This window comes from Salminus brasiliensis, chromosome 7, assembly GCF_030463535.1.
Source record: "Salminus brasiliensis chromosome 7, fSalBra1.hap2, whole genome shotgun sequence".
NCBI lineage: Eukaryota > Metazoa > Chordata > Actinopteri > Characiformes > Bryconidae > Salminus > Salminus brasiliensis.
Genome location: NC_132884.1, coordinates 41,337,227 through 41,362,825, shown reverse-complemented (window position 1 = coordinate 41,362,825; position 25,599 = coordinate 41,337,227). Strand labels below are relative to the sequence as shown.

General features: G+C 41.0%; 1 protein-coding gene across 2 annotated transcripts in view; it reads left to right on the top strand.

The window, feature by feature from the left end:
• cntn3b (contactin 3b) overlaps positions 1 to 25,599 on the top strand; it is a 124,040-nt gene that overhangs the window by 91,683 nt on the left and 6,758 nt on the right. Inside the window, exons 15-22 of one of the 2 annotated variants that reach the window (XM_072684918.1) lie at positions 4,807 to 4,965; positions 5,104 to 5,253; positions 6,349 to 6,419; positions 9,954 to 10,188; positions 10,705 to 10,814; positions 19,831 to 20,017; positions 21,722 to 21,828; positions 25,132 to 25,297. In XM_072684918.1, the coding sequence (XP_072541019.1) occupies positions 4,807 to 4,965; positions 5,104 to 5,253; positions 6,349 to 6,419; positions 9,954 to 10,188; positions 10,705 to 10,814; positions 19,831 to 20,017; positions 21,722 to 21,828; positions 25,132 to 25,297 (1,185 nt within the window). Of the gene's footprint in view, positions 1 to 4,806; positions 4,966 to 5,103; positions 5,254 to 6,348; positions 6,420 to 9,953; positions 10,189 to 10,704; positions 10,815 to 19,830; positions 20,018 to 21,715; positions 21,829 to 25,131; positions 25,298 to 25,599 lie in introns of both variants that reach the window. The other variant, XM_072684917.1, reaches the window with a different exon arrangement.

Genomic DNA, 25,599 nt, shown 5'->3' with positions numbered 1-25,599 from the left:
AAACCACAAATGGTTTAAAAAAGTCTATTTTATGACCAAACCTTCTCTAAATTATTGTCAAATAACCTTTTCCAGGCAGTGCATTCATAAATATTTGGTGTAATAAACTTCTGTAAGGAAGCCTTTTAACTCTTAAACAGCCTATGGTCTACTGGTGTTCCAAAAGTGTTATTACAAACCTCTATTACCAGTGAATAGCCCCAACAGTTTGTACAGAAGTCCCTGTAGTTACTAAGTAAGCCTTTCTGTTTTACGGGGCTAAAAAACATGTTTTAGGCAATACATTCACAGCCATTTGTTTTAATATCTCTTAGTCAAAGAGTTCAATATGTAACATCTTTCTGCCTTTATTTCAGGTATTAATTTGGCATACAACACCTTGCATGCACTTTCTAAACCACAAATGATCTGTTTTAGGGCTAACCCGTCTCTAAACTATTGTCAAATAGTCTTTCAGGCAGTGCATTCATAAATATTTGGTGTAATAAACTTCTGTGTGGAAGCTTTTAAATTGTTCTGAATTCCTGAATTCTCTAGAATGGAGTATTTCACACCAAACCCACTTCTAATGACTTTGTTTGCATAATAATTCATTTAATTATGAAGCAATGAAATAAATGGGGGGAATTCCCTGTTAAGAATGAAGCAGCAGGGTGTATGATGTAGGCTGAGAAATGCCGAACTGTGTGTATCTGCTGTTTCTCATGTTAAGTGAATGCGACAATGCCGTATAACTCCTAGACAAGGTCAAAGTCACCGTCTGAACATTTGCGGCTTGTACGTGTGTAAGATATTGGACACCGAAGGAAGTGTCAGTGGATCTGAATGGTTTAATAAAGGCCTATTCTGTCATGTAGACTGGAATAACTGTGTCAGTGGAACGGGTTTATAGTGCACATTACCAGTGCAGGTTTTTTCCGAGCGGCTCACATTGGTATTCATGCCCATTACGCATTATGATAGTTGTCCCAGGTGTTTAAGAGTGGAGCTGTTTGTCATGGAGAATGTCTTTAATTGGCTCATTTGCACATCAGCTGAGCAGCTTGGCAGTCCCAGAATGCTGTGCAAAATGGGGAGGGAAAAACTATTTAACTGGCACAGAGCTAGGCTGTCTGGAGCAGAAATGCCCCTCGTTTAATAGCGTGTGTAGAGGAGCACATTTACATTCACAGGGAGAGCGATTCTCATTCTTGCCCCAATCATGAGGATAGGCTTCAGGCTGGGTTTGGCCACGCTGAGACAATATCTGATTGATTGGAATATTTATAGACTCTGATCAGGCGTCACCCTCACACTGAGCTGGTGTTCTGTTTGTTTGTGTCCTGACTTTGCAAAAGAAACACGGATAAAAAGCCCTAACCGACCAGCACATGACTTTGTAAAGTGATCTGGTCAAAAACTACATTAAGTACCAGGTTAGGATTAGAAAATGACGTGTAAAATGACAGTAAATGAGAGTAGTGTTATACTGTGAGTACTGAGTATTATAGTGTTAACAGTGCATTACTTTACTTGGATGGTTCATTTAGATACTCACCTGACATTCAAATAACACTCCAATGAAAGCCGAGTAAACGCAACTGAAGCTGAATGTAAATGACTGGCTGTTAAATGTAACCCTGCACTTTAACCTTAACACTAACCGTAACTGTAACCATAACCTTAACCCTAACCCTAACACTAACACTAACACTAACCTTAACCCTAACACTAACACTAACCTTAACCCTAAACTTAACCCTAATACTAACCTTAACCGTAACCCTAAACTTAACCCTAATACTAACCTTAACCTTAACCCTAAACTTAACCCAAACCTTAACCCTAACCCTAACCTTAACCCTAAACTTAACCCTAAACTTAACCTTAACCTTAACCATAACTCTAACCCTAACCCTAACTATAAAAAACTTAACCTTAACCATAACTCTAACCCTAACCCTAACTATAAAAAACTTAACCATAACCTTAACCCTAACCCTAACCTTAACCCTAACCTTAACCCTAAACTTAACCCTAATACTAACCTTAACCGTAACCCTAAACTTAAACCTAATACTAACCTTAACCTTAACCCTAACCCTAATACTAACCTTAACCTTAACCTTAACCCTAACCTTAATCTTAACTCTAACCCTAACCCTAACTATAAAAAACTTAACCCTAACCCTAACCTTAACCTTAACCCTAATCCTGACCTTAACCCTAACCCTAACTCTAACCTTAACCTTAACCCTAATCCTGACCTTAACCCTAACCCTAGCCTTAACCTTCCCTTTACCCTTTTAGGGTTAGATTTAATAATAAGATTTATGGATGTATGGTTAAGGTTAGGATTAAAGTTAGGGTTAGGGGTAAGGGTAAGGTTAAGGTTAGGTTTAGGGTTAGGGTTAGGGTTAGGATTAGGGTTGGGGTAAGGTTAGGTTTAGGGTTATGGTTAAGGTTAGGTTTAAAGTTTGGGTTAGGGATTAGGTTTATGGTTATGGTTAGGGTTAGGTTTAGGGTTAAGGTTAGATTTAGGGTTAGGGTTAGGGTTAGGGTTAGGGTTAAGGTTAGGGTTAGAGTTAGAGTTAGGGTTAGGGTTAGGGTTAGGGTTAAGGTTAGGTTTAGGGTTAGGGTTAGGGTTAAGGTTATGTTTAGAGTTAGGGTTAGGTTTAAGGTTAGGTTTAGGGTTATGGTTAAGGTTAGGTTTAAAGTTTGGGTTAGGGGTTAGGTTTATGGTTATGGTTAGGGTTAGGGTTAGGGTTAGGGTTAAGGTTAGGTTTAGGGTTAGGGTTAGGGTTAGGGTTAAGGTTATGTTTAGAGTTAGGGTTAGGGGTAAGGTTAGGTTTAGGGTTATGGTTAAGGTTAGGTTTAAAGTTTGGGTTAGGGGTTAGGTTTATGGTTATGGTTAGGGTTAGGTTTAGGGTTAAGGTTAGATTTAGGGTTAGGGTTAGGGTTAGGGTTAAGGTTAGGGTTAGGGTTAGAGTTAGAGTTAGGGTTAGGGTTAGGGTTAGGGTTAGGGTTAAGGTTAGGTTTAGGGTTAGGGTTAGGGTTAAGGTTATGTTTAGAGTTAGGGTTAGGTTTAAGGTTAGGTTTAGGGTTATGGTTAAGGTTAAAGTTAGGGATAAGGTTAAGGTTAGGGTCACATTTAATAGGCAGTGATTTACATTTAACTTAGAGTTCAGTTGCAATTAATACATATTCAGTTCAAAAGTTAGTTGAATGTCAGGTGAGTATCTATGATGAACCTACACTGTGCCATCCAAATACATTTACATTTACATTTAAGGCATTTAGCAGACGCTCTTATCCAGAGCGACTTACAAAGTGCTTTGCTATTTACCCAAGAAATATTTTAGCTAGTTAGAATAGACCAATAATTCAAAGGATACCTCTAAGCTTTAGACATTACTAAACACAAGACAATGAGATGACCATAGTACTCTATTCGTCCAAGTATTCTCGGAAGAGGAGGGTCTTCAGTCTGGGTTTGAAGACAGCGAGCGACTCGGACACCCAGGGGCAGCTCGTTCCACCACTTTGGTGCCAGGACAGAAAAAAGCCTGGATGCTTGTCTTCCGTGGATTTTGAGGGAAGGCGGGTCGAGCCGAGCCGTACTTGAAGCTGGAAGGGCTCTTGGTGCAGATCGGCTTTTGACCATTGCCATCAAGTATGGAGGGGCTAGTCCAGTCTTGGCTTTGTAGACCAGAGTCAGGGTTTTGAATCTGATGACCTGGGCAGCAGCTACAGGAAGCCAGTGAAGAGAGAATGCAGCAGTGGAGTAACATGGAGGAGTTGCAGGGGCCTGATGGTGTGCAGAGGGAGACCAGCCAGAAGAGAGTTGCAGTAATCAAGTCTTGAAATGACGAGAAACTGAACAAGCACCTGGGCGACTCTCTAGAGAGGAAGGGTCGAATTCTCAGAATGTTGTACAGGAGAAATCTGCAGGATCGTAATACCTTGATAAATTATATGTAATTAAATGATTACATTATATAAAAACTGTACTATAATTTAATCTGGTCTGGGTTTCCCAAAATCATCCTAGCACAAAGAGTTCTTACAACCTGAACACATCCATACAGTGTCTGGAGTTCACAGAGATGATCAGCACCCAAACCTGTGCTCTTCTGACCAGCATATCAATAACTTTACTGACCAACAGCACAGTCCGACCCACTGACCACTGGCTTTATGTTTATTTGGATAGATTTTAATGTTATATAGAGTTAATTACAGGTAGACACTCTCATTAACCACTGACTTTATATTTATTTGCGTTTATTGTAATGTTATATAGAGTTATTTACAAGTAAATACACTCACTGACCACTGACTTTATGTTTATTTGGGTTTATTCTAATGTTACATAGAGTTAATTACAGGTAGACACTCTGACTGACCACTGACTTTATATTTATTTGGGTTTATTGTAATGTTATATAGAGTTTTACAGGTAGACACTCTCACTGAAAACTGACTTTATGGATATTTGGGTTTATTCTAATGTTATATAGAGTTAATTACAGGTAGACATTCTCACTGACCCCTAGTTTCATTTTACATTGGGTTTATTCTAATGTTATTTCACAGGTAGAAACTAATTTAGTCTGGGTTACATAGCTTTAACCCCGTTCCGTGGCTTTCTAAGGTGTGTGCACAGTCCTGCAGGTAATAACAGAGTATCACTGTCTTAGGAGACCCATTCAGGAGGAATGGATGAATAGAAATACATGCATTAAAGTTAACAACATTTAAAGCCACCGTTTTGCATTGCATTTATTTTCACTGGTGTGTGTGTGTGTGTGTGTGTGTGTACTTCAGGTCCTCCTGGCCCCCCAGACACAGTGCTGGTGGAGGAAATCACAGACAGCACGGCCCAGCTGTCCTGGAGCCCCGGCAGGGACAATGGTAGCCCCATCACCGGCTACATCATTCAAGCCAGGACGCCCTTCACTGTGGGCTGGCAGGCTGTCGACACGGGTAATTTATGAAGCCTCAATGAGAGCCAATGACGCTGTGTTGTCAGCAGACAGCAGAGGGGGATGTTTTATGCGATGTAGGAGTCGCTGTAATCACACTAAACCTTCTATAATGTGCTGCGTCGCTCTGTGTGTGTAGTTCCAGAGGTGATCAATGGCAACACTCTCACTGCTACAGTGGTGGATCTGAATGCCTGGGTGGAGTACGAATTCAGAGTGGTGGCCAGCAACAGCGTGGGCATGGGGGAACCAAGCCCACCATCCACAAAGACCCGGACAGAGGATGCTAGTGAGTATTACACACACACACACACACACACTATTGAACGAATGACCGTATTAGGCGGCTTTAGATAAAGATAATAAAGCTACACTAAATGGACAAAAGTTTTGGGACACCTGTTCTTTAATTGTTTCTTCTGAAATCAAGGGTATTAAAAGAGCTGATCCTGCTTTTGTTGGAGTAACTGTCTCTAATGTCCAGGGAACAAGGCTTTGTACTAGATTTTAGAGGAGCATTGCTGTGGGGATTTGATTGCATTCATCCCAAAAGTTTTGAATAGAGCATCATCCATCATTCCAGAGAACACAGTACTTCCACTCCTCCACAGCTCAATGCTGGGGGTGGGGGGGGGGGGGGCTTCTAGCCCACACCTGGAATTAGGCAGCATGGTGCCAACAGGTTCATGTGTATCTGCTCCAGACAGTCCAGACTATTCTATTGGGCTCCATCCAATACGTTTGGGATGAGTTGTGGAGTTGTGGACATCCTGACCTCACTCTTGTTGCTGAATGCAATCAAATCCTCACAGCAGTGCTCCTCAAAACATTAGTAGAGAGCCTACTTTCCTGCACAGTAGTGACAGCAAAAGCAGGACAAATTATTTTATATACCCTTGGTTTTAAAAGAAACAATGAATTAACACCTGTCCCAATACTTTTGTTGTAAAGATTTTTCACAATTTAGAAACCAATTTTATTTGTAGACTACAGCTGTTTTTTTATACAGTGTACAGTACTCAACCACTCTCCCACTAATCTCACCACACACGCTTACACACACACCCACACATACACACACACACACACACACACACACAAAACACACAAACAGAAGCTGATGTAACAGATTAAACATGACGGATCATTTCCCCCAGAGTTGCAAACATATAATGCTGTTGGATCCACAGCTCTGCCTGCATCCGCCGACGGATAACACTGTTCCACTTTACACTCACACATTTCCCCAGACACACCTTTATTCTCACACCGGGAGCGTTTGACAATTCAATCACGCTACCATTGTTCTGAGTGTCGTCAGACTGAGGCAGGCGGAGGCAGGTTGGACTTCCTTAAAGCACTCACTGATCTCTCTCCACCGCAGTTCCCGATACGGCCCCCACCGACGTGGGAGGAGGGGGCGGCACCAAGTCGGAATTAGTGATAACATGGGAGGTAAGTCATTTGTCAGATTTTACTGTCCTCTCCACCCTCCTCTCCGCACACACACTCACACACACTCCATGCTTAATTGTGCGGAATTACATGAAGCCGTTTTTACGAGCTCTGCTGCTCACTGGATCCGCCTTTTCCGGGCAGCACTTTCAGCTCCATTTCTTCCACTTGAAATGTGATTCAGCTCGGGAACCAGAAGGTTCCTTTGAAGTCTGGTTTACCCGTAAATGGTTGCCAGTACACACCACTGCAGTGGGAACAGGAAGGGGTTTCGGGAGTCCTCTATTTCATTACCGCAGGGCGCTGGGAGGTGGGGTGGGGTGGGGTAGGGGGGCTGCAATAATGCTTGTGCCTAAGGGCAGCTCCTAAAGAATCCTTGGCTTAATTGAAAATATTAAACTTTTATGGATAACACAATTAAAGCACGATTAAAATCATGCTGACATAGAAAGTGCGGACTGACATGGGCTGCTGGCTCGTTTACTGTAATTCAGTGAAGTAAAGCTATAGGCACCAGTGGATAATCAGTTCAGGCCTTTCTGTGAGATCTCGATATTCTGTTTACTACCAATCTAAACAACCAGAAAAATAGAATTTAAAAAATAAAGGTCTTTGAGTGAACAACTTTTATCATGATAAGTATTGTATCACCAGGTTCTTGCCAAAAATGCATAGCCCTTTATTTACAGGTTTGATGAACCTGTCAGCCCCACGGTATCGCGCCCTCCCCTGGGGCGATTCCGAGCCACCGCCCACAGGCTTACATAAGGACTTTTGTTGTGTTTCCCTTCTTGTTTTGATTCAATGATTCGGTTCTAGTTCAGTTACGTTCATATGTGTTTGATTCAGGTTCATCATGTCTGGTTTAGTTAATGTGTTGCACCTGAGACTGGGGATACTTAAGGAGCTCGGATACTGAGCTCCTCGCCGAGAATTGGATTGTAAGTTCAGAGCCTTGAGGTAGCCCGAGAGGTTCTATACACGGATCACGGTTTGTTTAGGTCAGTTTGCCCCCCCCACCAGTTCTGGCTTACACGTGTCCTTAGTCTCTCCAGGCCGGCCTGGTAGGTTGTTTTGTGTTTTCCCTGTTTCCCCTACCCCGCTCACCTAGCTCAGCTCCCAGAGCCCCCGGTCTCAGGTGTGCTTGTGTGTTCGCCCGTTTGGTCGTCAGGTTTACGTTGCTTTAAGCCCTTTTATTGCTGCATTACTTGTTTTCGTTTACTCTTTGTATTGTACCCTTTTTGTTATTATAAATACTTGCATTGGATCCATCTCTGTGAGTGTTCATCCCTCGGTGTCTGGCCTAACCAGCCATGACAGGACCATATCTTGTAGAGGTACCTGTGGAGGTACTTGACCAGAAATCACAGTAGTACAACAGAACACAAATTTACAAATAGAAAAACTGAATATTTACACATTAACTTATACTGTACATACACACACACACCATACACACTCTCTATTTACAACATCGCACCAGTAAAACCAGCGTAACTCCTTAAACAGCCTACGTCCCTAGTACAGAAGTCCCTGTAGTTATTAAGTAATTCATCTTAGTGTATAATAAGCCTTTCTTCTGCACACTCATCTACATCTCTTACAGATTACAGAACCATTTGTAGCACCTTTTATTTTTAACAAGGTGTAGATAAGCACATTGGCTGCAGTGTGATGTTCTGTGCTGTACACTCTTAAAAATAAATGTGCTACAAAGGGTTCTTTAACCCCCATAACACAGAAAGGCTTATTACACACACACAGGGACGTAGGCTGTTTAAGGGGTTAAATTGGTAAAGTACCTCTACATCAATTGACAATTGATATTGAATATGATACAACGGTTAAGAATCAAAAATGGCATCACTTAAAGAACCATTTGTAGCATCTTTATGTTTAATAAAGTGTAGATAAGCACCTTGAGTACATTGCAATGTTTCAGGGTGTACACTCGTAGGGTTCAAAGGGTTCTTTAGGAGAAAGGACCATTTTTGGAAAGGAACTGTGAGTGTGAAGAGCCTTTTAATTTATGAAAGACCTTTACGCTGACTTCTTTAAACATTTAAAACTCTAAATGTTTCTTCACACATACTCTCTTTTTAAAAAATGATTTTCTATGGAACCAAAAGTTGGAACCAAATGTCATTGTATGACATCGCATAAAGCACGCTTTAGCACCTTCATTTGTTTATTTATTTATTTACTTTTTACCCAATTGTTCTCCCCAATTTTTTTCAACCCACACCCAGAGAGAGCAAGGCAAATTGTGCTCTCTCAGGCTCCGGCTACTGAGGTCAGGCTGAATGACCTGGAATTCAAGGCAGCAATCCTCAGGTCCAAATTCTTAGTCCTTTATTTTTAACAGGGTACAACTCGGCGCATTGTACAATGTTCTAGATTAAATAATAAATGTGCTATAAAGGGTTCTTTAAGTGATAGAAGTCACTTTTGGTTCCATAAAAGAATTTTTTGTAAAGAAACTGTGAAGAACCTTTTAATTTATAAACCTTTAAACAGTTCTTCACACATAGATTTCTTTTTTTTAATAGTTCTCTGTATGACATTGCATAAATTTTAGATACCCAATCACTCAACCCACTCCTTAGTACTCTCCTCCTATCACATGTAATGCATGTATCGGCTATCAGATTCACGTGCCGGCCAACATCACACTGGAGTGATGTTAGAAAAGAGACAGCACCACCTACCCACCCAGAAAGAGCAAGGCAAATTGTGCTCTCTCAGGCTCCAATTGCTGATGGCAGGCGGAATGACCTGGGATTCAGGCCAGCAATCCTCGGGTCATAGTGGCAATGCCTTAGTTCAGTATCTTTATTTTGAACAGTGTACAACTTGGAGCATTGCACAATGTCCCAGATTAACTACACTCTAAAAAATCTAAGTTTAGCCTTGCCATAGAAGAACCATTTTTGTAAGAGAGACAGCATGTGAGTCACTCAAAGAACCCTTTGTAGCACCTCTCTTTGTTTAGTTATTTATTTACTTTTTTTTATTTTACTTATTAGCGAATAACCCAACCCACTCGCCAATACTGTCCTCCTATCACATGAATGCACCCGACACTGCGAGGGTGAGGACTAACATGTGCCTCGTCTCACATATGGGCAACCAGCCATCGCCTCTTTTCGAACTGTCATTGATGCAACATAACCAGGCAACCAGCTTGTTTGGAGGACAAGTGCTGGCCAGCATCACACTGGAGTGATGTTAGGCAAGAGAGCGCCATCTACCCTCCCAGAAAGAGCAAGGCAAATTGTGCTCTCTCAGGCTCTGGCTGCTGATGACAAGCAGAATGACCTGGGATTCAACCCAGCAATCCTCAGGTTCCATTTCTTAGTCTGCTGGACCACCACCTTAAGCATTGCCACAGAGGAGCCCCATCTGATTGCCTTAAGAACCCTTTGCAGCACCTTCATGTCTAAGAGTGTAGAGTAGCGGTGTTCAGTGTGGGGCGCTTGACACACTGGTCTTGATGTGTTTTAATATCACTATAGTTTTGTGTTCCACTCTCAGCCCGTTCCAGAGGAGCTGCAGAACGGAGAGGGCTTCGGTTACATCATCGCTTTCCGACCCATGGGCACGGTCACTTGGACTCGGGCGGTGATTTCTGCCCCCAGCGTGGCCAGATACGTGTTCCGCAACGACACCCTGCCGCCCTTCTCTCCTTTTGACGTCAAAGTGGGCGCTTTTAACAAGCGTGGAGAAGGACCCTTCAGCTCTATCGCCACTGTGTTCTCAGCAGAAGAAGGTTAGCATCAGCCTGTTTGTGTGCACACACAAACACACACACACACACACACACACACACACACCCACACACACACACCCCTACACACGCATGCCCTCTCTTTTCACTCACACTCAGACATGACCTTGAATAATAATGATGAACTAAGTTGATTCGGACAGCCACAGCCCCCCCCCCAACCTTTCTAACACACACACTCACAACCCACACACACTCACACACTCACACACACTCTCCTGAACTGCGAATGTCAACCTGATATTAGTTATTACGGCACTAGATTACTGCAAATCCTGCTAGACACTTACAGGCCTATCTGAGAGCTACAGTGTTAATTGAATTTGCCCAGCAGATTGTCCTCCTCCCTGTCAGTCACAGATCCTATTAAAATGAAGTGGGGGGGTTCTCTCAGGTGAGGATAGGGGTCTTATTCTCAGGCCTTAATCCAATTCATGCATGTGAAGTTTCTGAATGAAAAGAGCGAAAGCCTCACCGCTTCTTCTCCTTCATCTGCAGTGCCGAGCGTAGCGCCCGAGAGAGTCGTGGCTAGGAGCCTGTCGGCCTCTGACATCGAAGTGAACTGGGAAGCCGTGCAGTCGAGTCCTGAGAGAGTGCTCGGCTATGAGGTATGATGTTCCTGTCCTCAGCTGCTTAGAGTGATTAAAGTCTTGCTTTTCTGCCTGTGTTTTTCCCCATACCCAGTTCTTACTCATTTTTCTCTCAGTTTAATCAGCGTCTATTAGGCCTACCACCTGCTAGCAAGGTCCCCACCTATCAAATGATAACTACCAGCTAGGGGATATTAAGGTTCTGAAGATTAATTGGCATTAGCAAAAATCCTGCTGATAACGCACTGCTGTTTATAAGAAGCATTGCCTATTTTTGAAGGGAATCACTTTTTTTCCGCTCTGCTACAAACTGAAGCTAATACTCACCAAGAACCCATCCTCCTCTGGTTGGCACCAGACAGCAGATCAAATAACAGAACAACAAGAATTACAGGACGAAAATAGTCAGAGAGTGTCACTAATAATGTGAGTGAGTGAAGGACACATGCTCAGTGTTGCTATGAAAGTCCATGCAGGTTTGACAGTCATATGCACAGCTATGCAGTGAGGCATGAATGATGGACAATGCAAAGATCCAGAGCAGGACAGTGGGCAGCTGGGAAGCAGAGACCCAGGAAGAACAGTAGGAACAAGGCATCTTGATACATGGGCAAGACATGGGAAAAACAAAGGGGTTAGGAGGATTATGGCAAAAAAGTTGTGAGTTCACACAGCAGGAGAGCCTGAACCAGTGGGTAGGCAAGCACCAGCAACATGTTTGCTCTGGGTTTGTGACGTTCCTGAGTTATACACTATGTAGACAAAAATGTTGGTACACTTACTCGTTCATTGTTTGGTCCAAAATCAAGGATATTAAAAAGTTTAATAAGTCCAGAGAGAGGGCTTTCTACTAGACTGTAGAAGGATTTTGGATGATCACCACCCGACCTCATCATCCCCAACTCCACAACCCATCCCAAAATATTTGATGGAGCCCCACCATCATTTCAGAGAACACAGCTCTTCCACTGCTCCACTGCTCAGTGCTCAGGGGGGCTTGATACCCCTCTAACCCATACCTGGCATTAGGCAGCATGGTGCCAGTAGGTTCATGTTTATCTGTTCTATTGGCAACAGAGCAGGGACTAGAGAAGCTGTGTAAGCAATGGGTGCAGGTAAATAATTCATTAGAAGAGATATCCCCAATCATTTGGACATATGGTGCATGTCCATCTGTGAGAACTGATGCAAATCAACAAAAAAAACAAAAATGACAGCTTTTTAACATTAAAGAATTCTGAGACGCTCTGTACTTTTAGCTAAGCATTTGTGTTTGTACAGTGCAAGCTGAATTTAAGCTAACAACTGACAATCCTATCAGTCAGAAGTGGAAAGTTTAGCTCAAACTATTGGAGTCGGCATCATTTTTGACTATAAAATTATTGTCCTTTATCTGACACACATAAAGTCAGTCATCTTTTTCAAGCTTCCACTCATGCAATGTCATAGGATACAATGGGGCTTTGTTCAGCAGCTCAATCAGATTTTTCTGCATTTTTCATTTGAGCTAGATTCCACTCCGATTCAAGCCTCTTTTGTTTCCTGGCCAGAATTCACTTGTAAAAGATACATTTTAAAGTTTAATCTGAAATGAATTACCCAGCTACAAGAAGGGTTTAAAATAGGGTGATTTTAAACCTGGATAACTAATTGTCAAAAGGTGTTTAATAAGCACACAGGATTGAAAGTGTTGGTTTCACAAATGCTTTGTTCATTAAATAAAGGCATACAAAGCCTGGGTACTGTCAAATCTGTTCTTGGATCTAGGATGTTTGGTTAGTGTGAACATTGCCTCTATGCAAACTACATTTGGAAGATCTCAGAAGATGTGTTGAAAGGCTGCAAAAACATTACTAAAAGACCATACATCAGTCCACATTAAGACAAATGGACAAGATTCAGGCCTGTTGCTACTCACACTAGAAGTGAGTATCCTGGCAAAATCAGTCCAAGAGCATAATGGGCAATCCTGGGAGAGGTGAGAATAGAGTAACTGCGAAAAAACCTATAGAAGTTTTTACAGACTGCAATTGGTGTTCATGTGTCCACTATTGAAAAATACTGCACAAAATGGTGTTCATGTGTCCACTACTGAAAAATACTGCAAAAAAATGGTGTTCATCTGTCCACTATTGAAAAACACTGCAAAAAATGTTAATGTGTCCACTATTGAAAAATACTGAACAAAAATAGTGTTCATGTGTCCACTATTGAAAAATACTGCAAAGAAAATGGTGTTCATGTGTCCACTATTGAAAAATACTGAACAAAAAAGATTTAATTGAAGGACACCACAAATGAATTTGCTGCTGTCCATAAAAAATAACAATAATAATTGTGGCCCATCTCTTTTGTGCTCAATACCTCCTGGATATTCCACAGTGCTTCTGGGAAAATGTTCTATGGACCAGTGAGACAAACATGGAACCTATTAGCACAAATGCACCATGCTATGAAAACACTGCATATCAACGCCAAGACCTGCAAAGCAGAGGCCTGGATTTTTTGAGAATATAAGGGCAGCGGCCGTTTATCTCGAACTGAAGAGCTGTTGAATGATACAACAACAAATCACACAGAATGACCCAAGGCACTCAAGCAAACCAGCTAAAGAATGGATGCAATTACACGACTTGTGTTTTGGAATGGCCAAGTCAAAGGCCTGACCCTAACCATATCAAGATGATGTGGAATGACCTGAAGAGGGCTATACAAGCAAGACTTGAGCTAACAGAGACCCACGGCTGACTAGGCCATCCAAACAAGAAGCACGCTGAAGGATAAAGGAGATGGGGAGCAGAACCATTATGTTATGCTCTTGGTATCCTGACCATTGATGGCTGTGGTACCATCCAGATCTGAACCAGCTTCTTCTCCTGCTCTGTCTTTCCAGTTTTAACCAGTTCTTTTTATTCATGTGGCCCGAGCTCTCTCGCATGACCTTGAAGAATTCGGCGAAAAGCAGACGCTTGTCTTCTTGCACTGGTTTTTAAACGTCCAGGGCTTTTAGGAGAGAGATGAAAGCGCTGTAGGCTAGGCTTTTAAGAAGGCAAAAGAGAGTGTTTTCTTGCCCGGTCGCTCTTTTCTTCTCTGTCACCCCTGCCCCATGGCAAAAACACAAAAAAAATTGTCCACATTGCCATGGCAACAGCCATTTGACTGCGGAGAATACAACTACCATGGAAGGTGCTTTGAGGTGATAAGTTGAATGTAGAACTTTATGGATGTGCTGTTATTTGGTGAATGTTGCTAGGTCAAACACGGGACACGCTTTATCATTAACGAAACTGTGCACATAACCCTTCATGAAGTAAATACCCTTCTATTCACAAAGCATATTTTAGAGGTGTGGAGTATATTGAAACAAGTGGAGATATAGTATACAGTGAAAAGTGCAGTTTCTAAACTTTCAATTCAGACGATCCAGTGGTGTAAAACAATGGACACCCATGAAAACTGTCTTTCTGAATATATTTAAACATCTGGATGTTTGATCTTCATGTGGTCAACACTGAGAGATGGAGGTAATCTAACTAAACCTTTAATTATCATGTCTAATTTTTTTTTTTTCTGTGAAGAAAACGTTTAAACCCCCCACTTTTTACTCTAAATCAATTCATTTTTATTTATATAGCGAATGTTGTTTTTTTAATTTATTTTTCACTGAATGTTGTCACAAAGCAGCGTCACCGTTATCCGGGTCTGAGCCTCTTTTGAGCAAGCTAGCGAATATCTTTAAGGGAACATTTAAGCAAAAAATGATAAAACCTGATTTATACAATTTACATAAAAAATAGTCAACCAGCCAAAATCTGAATATTAGACATGTAATCCTGATCATCTGTCTTGGATTTGTTAATTTTTTCAATGCAATTCAGTTAAATTCAAATTCATTTCTATAGGCTTTTCACAATGAATGTTGTCACAAAGCAGCTTTACAGAGATCCGGGTCGGAGGAAGCCAGAAAAAACTCCCACGGGTCGAAAGGAAGAAATCCTTAAAGGAACCAAGACTCAAAGGGGGAACCCGTCCTCCTCAGGTCGACACCAGATCTTAATAAAAAGCAAAACAGGAATAAAAACAACAATAAAACAAAACTGAATTAAGATGGTAAATGTGGCGTCAAGTCATACAAGATGATTTTTGACTTTACTACTCCTTCAAATGTGAGGAATTAGAATCAGCTGCAGAACATCAGCATCAGATAATCAGAACATGGTTGGAGAGGATTATTCTGGAGGAGTCTGGAGTCTTATTTAAGCCTCAGACGTTTAGTCTGGTCTGATCTTGATGGTTGAAGTGAGGGGTGAAGAAGATCACCATCATGGCCTGATCCAGAGAGCTCTCTGAGGTCAGTAAGAAGGTTGTAGATGCAGAAGAGTCTGGGAAGAAGTTTAAAAAGATCTCAGAATAGTTAGAAATTAGACTACTGTCCTTCCACTGTCCTCTAAATAATTGACCAACATGACCGGATCAGACCATCCAAGCAAGTTCAGCCCAATAGCAGAAGTCTCCAACAATCCTAAAATATTGTTACGGTAGCAGGTAGCTCTCACCACCACTGATGTCAAAGTCCAGACAGCATATACTATCAAAAAGAGACTCTTAAATCTAATCTTAGATTTAAAGATTAATTATAAACTTTAATCTTAAAATCTAAAAAAGTTTCTGATATTAACAGAATAAACATATATGAATGTTGGACTAATAAATCATCTTCATAACAGATAAAGTAAATGCAGCCACATCAGTGAGGCATTCTCTTATGTTTAGAAATGGTGGCCACTCGTAGCTCCTTGTAGGCCTGTAGAAAGGGGATAACAGCATCTCCTTGGCAATGCAATTATGTAAAATACAATATAATACAAATATTAACTGACAAATACAAGGACAGCAGCCATATTTTACAGTCCGGTTAAGAACATAATACAGGAGTTTTACTGGACTGTCGGCCAGGCTTCCAGTGAAATGCAAATATTGATTTTAATGTTTGAATACTGGAAGAACAAGCGGTACCTGGGGACATCTCTCATATTTATAGATTTATGATTAAATAAAAATATCTGTCTCTGTTTTTTTTTTTTTTTATTCCCTTTTCAACAATTTGATTTCTAAATTTCCCCACTTCACTTTGAATTTCAAGATGGTGGTCAGTTTTGCCACTGCAGAACTGTCCAGTCACTCCTGTCCGGTCACTCCTGATTTGTCACACTCCTTCAAAATGTACCAGACATTTTCAAACAGTGTAGCCCAGGATAGAACTGTCTTGAGACAAAGCTCTATGAAAGAGTTCAGGCTGAAGAGAGTGAAGAACCAAGTCAGGCTAAAGCTGGTCCTATCTGAGCCTGAAGAAGTGTGTTTTTATATGAAGAGCTTGTAAAGACCAAAGTGCTAAGCCATGAAAGACATCTCTCCCGGCATCAAAGGCAGCAACTCTCTGGCAGAAGCAAAAGTTACATGTTTCCAGAGCTTTTCTCCAATGCCGCAACTTTTCAGTATGGATTCACAACATTCCGTGCAGCCACAGAAGAATGAATGATGAGGGGTGATGCAGAAATACTAAAGCAGGTGATGTAAATTTCTGCACAGTGAAATCAATAAGAATTTTAATGAGCTGAGCAAAAAGAATCAGCTTGGTAGACCTTCAACACAAATGGCATGCTTTCACGAAACATCGAGACTAAAGGTAGATAACCTGCAGATTTTTGTACGGAATGTCCCAAAAGTTCTCGCACCTTATATATCTCAATATACTACCACTAGAACAGACAGGGACAGGCCTTCTTACAGGGAAACTCTACAATATTTGACTAACTTTGTACATATTTCAGTCATTCTGATCTAAATAATGTGCGTGAAAGTATAGTTCATTGTAAAGAAAGTTACTGGCTGATTCATTTTCAGTGGTGGTGAATGAAACCAGATGTTGCCATGACTCCAACACCAATATAGCAATTATTTTCACTATCCAAACCCACCAGTGAACCTGCAAGATTTATTCATTTCAATTCATCTTTATTGCTATTATACTAATACAGGCTTCTACAGTACAACCAATCATTGTTAGGCTAAGTCTCCAGTGCAGAACAGGTAGGACATACAATAGTGCAAGGACAGTAGCCAAAACACCAGTCAGGCCGCATAGACAATAAGTACTATAAATACAAAATAATTATAAATACAAATATGTGCATGTGAAATTTATAAAGAATGTCTATGTTGGTAAAAAAAAAAAAAAAAAAAAAACATGGTTTCTTTGACTATTTTGACTACATGCCGCCTCCATCATGAATTGATTTTAAAAATAAAATTGATTAAAAAAAGACTAATTAAGCTGCGTATTCATCACAGTTTCATTTAATGTGAGGCATTTAACTCTTCTGACAGTTCCATTCACCACCACTGTGAACAGTTTGTTTCACACCAAACCACTCAGATTTACTTTTTTATACTGCAATTTATACTTTATACTGCAATTTGCAGAAATTTTATGCAGGAACTTTCTCATAGTTGGGAATTTCCCCACTGCGGGACTAATAAAGGACTATCTTATCTTAAGGACTATCTTATCTTAGAATATATAAAGCAGAAGTTAGCAAGCCAGCTAACTAGACTGGAAATGCTGACTAGATGAAGGGAGATGACCTATTATCTAAAATCAGAAAAGTGATCTTCAGGATTTTTCGTATATTCCATTAGAGGGGTCTTTGAAAACTTTAGGGTTTGGGAAGTGACTAAAATGAGTCCCCTACTAATAAACAAAGCATCTTTTATTAGGACATCAGCCTTCTACAGGGCAGAGGTTATGTTATTTGCTCTGAGAAGGTCACCCCATCATATGACAAGGCTAAACCCTATATGTGCTCTGGATGACCTCCATAAACATGATAATGATGTATGCTTACAAAAAGCTTTTATATTAGCATATGTCATATCTTATACTTCTAGAACAATGGTTTCTTGGGTACAAAAGTATTTCTCACAGATTGCAGATTGTACACACCCAGTATATCCCATTTTTTCAGTGGTGTCCTTATCTGATCCAGGCCTTTCCCTGAGCTGAGAACAGAAAGTGAAAAAACTAAAAAACTAAACATTTATTTTAGTTTCTTATAAAGTGTAAAGTGAGCTCAAGTCAAGCAGTATACACTACTGAACTATGCCACGAGGACCACTTTACTAATATGCAGACGGTCATGTGTATGATGCACTATGTGCTGTAACGTATGCCTTGTGCCTCAGTAGATATTTAGTAGTTTCTGCTCAGATGGGATATCCATCGTTGCCCTCAAACATTGATGAGCCTTTTTTAATATGTCCTTACTTTTTGCCAACCATTATCATAAATCTGCTTTTGCAACCCATTTCCCACACATCCAATGAGAAGCTCACTGCACTGTACCACCTCTTCTCAATCAATAAATTCCATCACACACCCAACAGGTATTTATAGCCTAATCATCCTCATGCAGCGCCATGTGCAGGAGCCTGAAGTTACTACCACCTTAAACATGCATGGTGACTTATTTTCTGTTCAGGGAGCGTCTTGTGAATATATCTAGCCCGATGGGCACGGTGGTCTCGAAATGAGGGGTGTTCAGGTCAGTTTCTGGAGTATTTCTGTGTATCTCGGCAGCAGGAAACACAGCAGGAGCTCCACTGACTGACAACAGCCTAGACAGACGTTCGTCAACAGTCAGACGTCGTTGCTATCTTGGCAGTAAATTGTCAACACAGGCGCATGCAGCTCAATGCTCGTACCCCCCCAGACGCTTTACATCACTGAAATAGCAACCCGCCAAGGTCAGACAGACTGCACCTGGCTCTTAAAGGGATGGTGAGCGACACGCTGATTGCTTTCTTACTGCTCGTTAGGGCCAAAACAAACACACCCATGATTAATTAAGTGCGTTAGTGCATGACTTTTGAGCGTTTCGAGCTGAGCAAGGCAAACTTTTCCTGTCATTACCATAGCAAAGACACACCGACACACCCCCTAAATCAAGCTGCACGGTACGCGGCTGACGGCTCGCCAAAAGATCGCTAAAATGGGGCCCTCTGTCTTGAGTAATGATTCTGACTCACAGCTTTCTTTCATTCTTCATGTTTTCCTGCAGCAGCAAACACCTAATGTACCGCTAAGGAACACTTGGATCTGCAACATATTGATCATAGCTGTCCAGGGAGAAAGTAGAAAAAACATTTGACCATGATTAAATAGAATCATATATACAAGCGTCACAGGAGTGTAGCATTTATCGTCCTCAGTGAGGAGAGAAGCTGAGTGCAGTCTCCTGGGCAAACCTCATTATTATCTAATTATTCATTGACTTAACTCTTGTGACACTTAATATCCAAACACTGATATTATGTATGACCTGAGGTTAATAATTGATTATTTCATTTCCTCCTGAAAAAAGATTTCTCACCTGAGCACAGCTAAGTGTTAAGCGAAGTTTCATATCCTCCAGAAAATCAATTAGACAGCATTTCACCAGGAACCCACGTCCCCTGCAGCTATTGATATACTGTAATGTGTTCTCCCAGCCGCGTGCTGTAGGAAACGATGTCAATGATAATTCAATTGATTATCGATTGTGGTGAGGTGATTTAATGTGATTAGAATGGTGCCATGTGAACTGAGCAATCCACTATTGATTCACTGCGGTGCGAAACAATAAGCAGAAACCCTTTAACATCCATTACTGCCAGAAACCAATGATGGATCTCAACAGTGCGGCGTAAAACAAGACAGAAGGAAGTCCTCCATCAATACTGTCGCCGACAGCGTATTAATTACACAGGTTTACTTGTGACCTTTCCTTTGACATTTCTTGTAACTCACTGCAAACCTTCCCAAAGCTGGATTCGCAAAGTGCTGGAGAGTGCTCTCAGGCTCAATGGACCACTCGCCAGCGCTTTGTCTCCGAAGGCATTAACATGTTTAATATTGACGGAGAACCACTTGTCTCTAAGTTGCGGCCAATTACAAACACATGCTTTCGTCCATTTCTCTGTCCTTGTCTGTGTCCAGGTGGTGTATTGGGAAGACGACACCAAGCCGGATACTGTAGGAAGAGTGAGAATCAGTGGGAACTCCACAGCTGCCAATGTCAGTGGTCTAGAGGGAAACACTCTGTACTTCCTGGCCGTGTGTGCCTTCAACACGGCTGGGACGGGACCTCAATCTCCTCCTGTTAATGCGACCACTAAGAAACCACGTGAGTGTCTTGGGTTGTAGGGTTGGTTAGGGTTAGTTCTGGATGTTTCCAAGAAGTGATTTATAGTTAAAAGCAGGGCTCTGAAATGTATAAGGTTTGCACGAGTTACAGTATGTGCTGAACATTGAGGTAATGTTGACTAATCATTGATAATATCATGCATAAAAGCACAGGAGATAATGTTAGTGCTTCAAAATGTATTTACAAAAATTCATGCAGCTAACAGCAGCTCATGGACACAAGTAGAAATATTTTGTAGGTAGTAAAGCAAGCATGTACATTAAAATCTAATTAGAGTAATTGTGTGACCTATTTTAAAATAATAATAATATTAATACATTTATCATCCATTTTATTGTTTTTGAAATTTTAATATAATGTAAAAATGGCAGTTGTTTTTTACAATGTATCATAATTTCATGATCTCAATATTATATTCCTACACCCCATTAAATTAGAAAAAAAAAACATTTTTGTTCTTTTGCAGTTTGTTTTATGCAGATTTCATATAATAAAGCAGTACGTTTAGAAAGCTGTTGGACTTAGTATTGGCTCAGTAGTGGCTGCTTTTTGCTAGCTTGTGTTTTCCTTCTGAAATTGAGCATCACTGGTCTGGCCTAACAAGAAACTCACTGGCTTGGCCTAACAAGGAACTTACTGGCTTGGCCTAACAAGGAACTTACTGGCTTGGGCTAGCAAGAAACCTATTGGCTTGGGCTATTAAGAAACTCACTGGCTTGGCCTAGCAAGAAGTCCACTGGCTTGGGCTAGCTAAAACATCACTGGATTTGGCTAGCAAGAAACTCACTGGCTTGGCCTAGCGAAAAAAAATCACTGGATTGGGGTAGCAAGAAAAGCACTGGCTTGGCCTAGCAAGAAAAGCACTGGCTTGAGCTAGCAAGAAAAGCACTGGCTTGAGCTAGCAAGAAAAGCACTGGCTTGAGCTAGCAAGAAAAGCACTGGCTTGGGCTAGCTAAAACATCACTGGATTGGGCTAGCAAGAAACTCACTGGCTTGGCCTAGTGAAAAAAAATCACTGGATTGGCCTAGCAAGAAACTCACTGGATTGGCCTAGCAAGAAAAGCACTGGATTGGCCTAGCAAGAAAAGCACTGGATTGGCCTAGCAAGAAAAGCACTGGATTGGCCTAGCAAGAAACTCACTGGCTTGGGCTAGCAAGCCAAGCTGTTTTACTCTCTTTCTCAAGAGTTCAGTTTAACAGCAGACAGACTTAATTATTGACATAAGACTATAAGCTATTATAAATCTAATTTCCAGATGATTAAAATTGAACCCTGGGTTTAGTATTGAATGACTACTAGAAATGCTTTGGCAACTACTATTAAACTATTATCAGCTCTGTCCAGGAAAAACTTGCATCTTGGTGTTTTGTGATGTTTAGTACCTAATCAAAGCTGTTGCTCTTCATATTGTGATATTATTTTGATATATTTTGTACATAAAATCTTTTTTTTGCATGAATTTACAGTAAAGGTTAAGAACCTCTTTGTCTTCTACTGTAAAATTGTCATTTTTAAGGCAGAAGAAAGAAAGATGAGGCCATAACCGTACTGTGTGCTTTTCTGCTCACCTTTCTTCCATTTATTCATAAATTTGTTCACTTCTTCCTTTTTTCCTTTCTCTCTCCCTTTCTTCCTTTTTTTCCTTCCTGCTTTCCTTCCCTTATGCCTTCATTCAGCTCCAGGGCAGCCTCCTCAGAATGTGGAGTGGAGCCTGATTGGCTCCCAGCTCACACTGCAGTGGGATCCAGTCATAGCTCTAGATACTGAGTCTGAGGTCACTGGATATGTAGTAAGTGGCATTAGGTTTCACATTAAGCTTGGTTTAAGTACAATACACTTTACATTATACATGTTGTTTAAGCTAATGGGTCTTTGTGTGGCTTATATATCACATCTCTAAGCAAAGTTACGATATGCTATATATATATATATATATATATATATATATATATAAATACCATATCATAACTTTGCTTAGAAATGTGATATGTAAAGAAAACTTCACTAACATACTTACATTTTAGTTTTTAATCTTAGTTTGCTCAAATTAATCCACATGTTTTTAATTCTTATAACCTTCAACTTCCAAACAATCTGCCCCCTTAAATAAATATGCAATAGTACAATATAGGGTTTTCATCCAAGGATTGTTGGTGCCTGTGGTCATGTAATGGTGTGTGTGTGTGTGTGTGTGTGTGTGTGTAGTATGGAGATGGGCAATATGATAATTTTTATCATATCATGAGAAAGTAACACAATATGCTTTATCTGTCAAGGTGGATGAAAAGCTGCTCATACTGGTGAAAACATACCCTATGCTGATAAGTTAGATGGTCTTGACCAGCTCTTGACCAGCATAGTGTATCTAGTATTTGATTTTGGTCATGCCGGTCAATCTGCTTGGTCGTGCTGGTCAACCTGCTTGGTCATACCAGTCATGCTGGTCGACCTGCTTGGTAATGTTGGTCATGCTGGTTGTCTAGCTTGGTCAGGTCGATCATGCTTGTAGACCAGCTAAACCATCAAACACACAGCCTATGCTGATAAGCTAGATGGCTAACCAGCATAGTGTACAGTATGTAGTATTTGATTATGGTCATGCTGGTCAACCTGCTTGGTAATGCTGGTTGTGTTGGTTGACCAGCTGGTTGATCAGATTGGTCTTGCTGGTCAACCAGCATGGTCAAGCTTGATTATACTGGCTGTCTAGCTTTTTTGTGAACATGGTTGTCTAGATTATACTAGTTTTCAGATTGATCGTGCTGGTCATGCTGGTCAATCAGTTTGGTAATGCTGATTATGCTGGCTAAAAAAGCTTGTTCTTGCTGGTCATGCTGGTCAACCACAGTGGTAATGCTGGTCAACCAGCACTGTCAAGCTTGGCCATACTGGTTGCCTAGCCTGGTCAGGTTGATCATGCTTGTAGACCAGCTAAACCATCAAACACAAAGAAAGACATATCCCATTCTGGACAATAACTAAACTGATCATACTGGTGAAAACATAGCCTATGTTGATAAGCTAGATGGTTAACCAGCTTAGTCTATGTAGCATATGATTTTGGTTATGCTGGTCGACCTTCTTGGTAATGCTGGTTGTGTTGGTCAACCAGCTTGGTCAGTTTGGTCAGGTTGACATCAACCAGTTGGATAATGCTGACTATGCAGGCTGAAAAGATTGGTCTTGCTGGTCATGCTGGTCAACCACAGTGGTAAAGCTGGTCTACCAGCACTGTCAAGCTTGGCCATACTGGTTGTCTAGCTTGGTCAGGTTAATCATGCTTGTAGACCCACTACCCAAACAAAAACACCCTATACTGGTCAAAAACTAAGCTGGACAACAAGCTGCAAGCAGGTAGAACTTTCTTTTTTTGTTCACGAGGGGTTTAAATTCAGCAAACGTAAAAGGGCATGTGTAAAAGACGTTTGCAATGTGGCTAATGTACCAAAGAATTCACAGAAGCTCCACTAATCAGCTCCATTTCCACAGATACCAGTATAGATAAAACACTACACAGTAGCATTTCACAATGCTAATTGGTGGGGTATTAAACTTCCATTACTTATAAGCTACATTAACCTCATAGCCTCCAAACTCAAGAAGCAAACATGTCTTGGCTGATCAGCTACATTAATTACATTTGTCTGCACTCATCCCTCAGTGACATATGTAGCCCTGCAGTTAGCAGCTGTCTTACAGCTAATGCAATCAACAGGCCAATTAAACACATAGACCTCAGTACAGGACTAGCATTAGATGCCATTCGCTGAATTAGGCATGCAGTGTCTGCATAATTTTTAAAGGGCAGCCTATTTGGTATTTAAGGGATAGTCAACAATTTGTACACATTTCTAAATACTTCAGCTAATTCAGAAATAAGCAAACTCATTTTTTTCAGAGGTTATTGGTGTAATTGTGGTTTATTGTAAAAAACATACCAATTTAAATTTTGTACAAGGGTGGTGATAGGAACCAGGGCCCACCATGACTACAACACAAATGTAGCCACTTTATTTATAGACACAGTGCTGTGAAAAAGTATTTGCCCCTTTCTAATTTAATACTTTCTTCTATTTTTTATATCTGTCCTATTTAAATGTTTCAGACCAAATGTTAAAATATTAATATAAAATTGAAATATAAAAAAAACACAAGTAAACACACAATACAACTTTTAAATGATCATTCCATTTATTGAAGATAAACAAATATTCAAAACCTATATAACTTATGGGAAAAAGCTCCTGAAACTTGTTGTGCAACTCTTGGCAGAAAGAACTGCAATCAAGCACTTTTACACCACTTTTAGCCCACTTTTCTTTGATGGATTGTTGTAATATAGCTCAAACATGTTCAAGCATGAACTGCCTGTTGAAGGTCTTACTACTGCAACTCAATAAAATTCAGTCCTTACTACTGCAACTCAATAAAAAAGTCAGGCCTTCATGCTACAAAAACCAAATCAAATCAAATCCTTCATTGTCATGCTGCATAACCCAACTGCACCTGAGCTTTTGGTCACAAAAAAGTGATGGTCAAGAATTCTCCTTAAATTTTCTAATTGAGTCATCCAGGTCCTGAAAAAGCAAGGATTTGTTTTTTGTAGCACAAAGGCCTATTGAGATGCAGTAGCAAGACCTTAAACAGGCAGTTCATGCTTAAAAACCCTCCAATGTAACTAAATCCCAACAATTCATCAAAGAAAAGTGGGCTAAAAGTGGTGTAAAAGACATAATCACAAATGCTTGATTAGTCCCAGACTGTCCAGCACTGTAAGCACACACACCTAGAGTGGTGGGCAGCCTACTCCAGCACCCGGGAGCAGAGAGGGTGAAGGGCCTTGTCTCAAGGGCCCAACAGTGGCAGTTTGCCGAGCTCGGGTATCGAACCCACAACCCTGTCATCAATAGCCAGAGCTATTCATTCACCACCACCGTGGACAATTAGCAAGGCAAGGCTAGGCAAGTTTCTCTAGAAGAATGGTCAGTTTGTAATGATGTCATTTGATTATTCTGTACTTTTATTGTGTGTATTGTGTATTAACTACGGCGAGGTACAATGCACCAAAAGTAGCCGTGTTTTTACACTACAGGTTCTATACAGGCGGCACCGGAACAATGACATGTACACCATCACCACCAACAAAACCACAGTGGAGCTGACTCTTTCTCCTAACGACAACTACGTCATTCAGATCAAGAGCCTGAGTGAAGGGGGACTGGGAGAAGGAAGCGAACCCATCCACATCCACCAACTCAGTGAGCTCTTCCTTAATATCCCCCTCCCCCCCAGCTTACACCCCCACACATCCCCTCCTTTTTATTCCCCCCTCCCTTCTGCCACCATTCACAGGCTTCTGATGGCGATTCAATCATCCGGCAAGCGCGTTTATTTTGGCCTGGCCACGTTCCCCTCCATCCGTGTATAATAGACTTCTTTTTTTTCCCCTTTCTCGAGCCGCGCCGGAGCATCCGACCTTTTTAGAAATTCACGTTTTCGCCTCTATCCATCTCTGTCAGCCGCTTATTATTCCTTGTTGACTGCCGAGCAAAGCGGCATA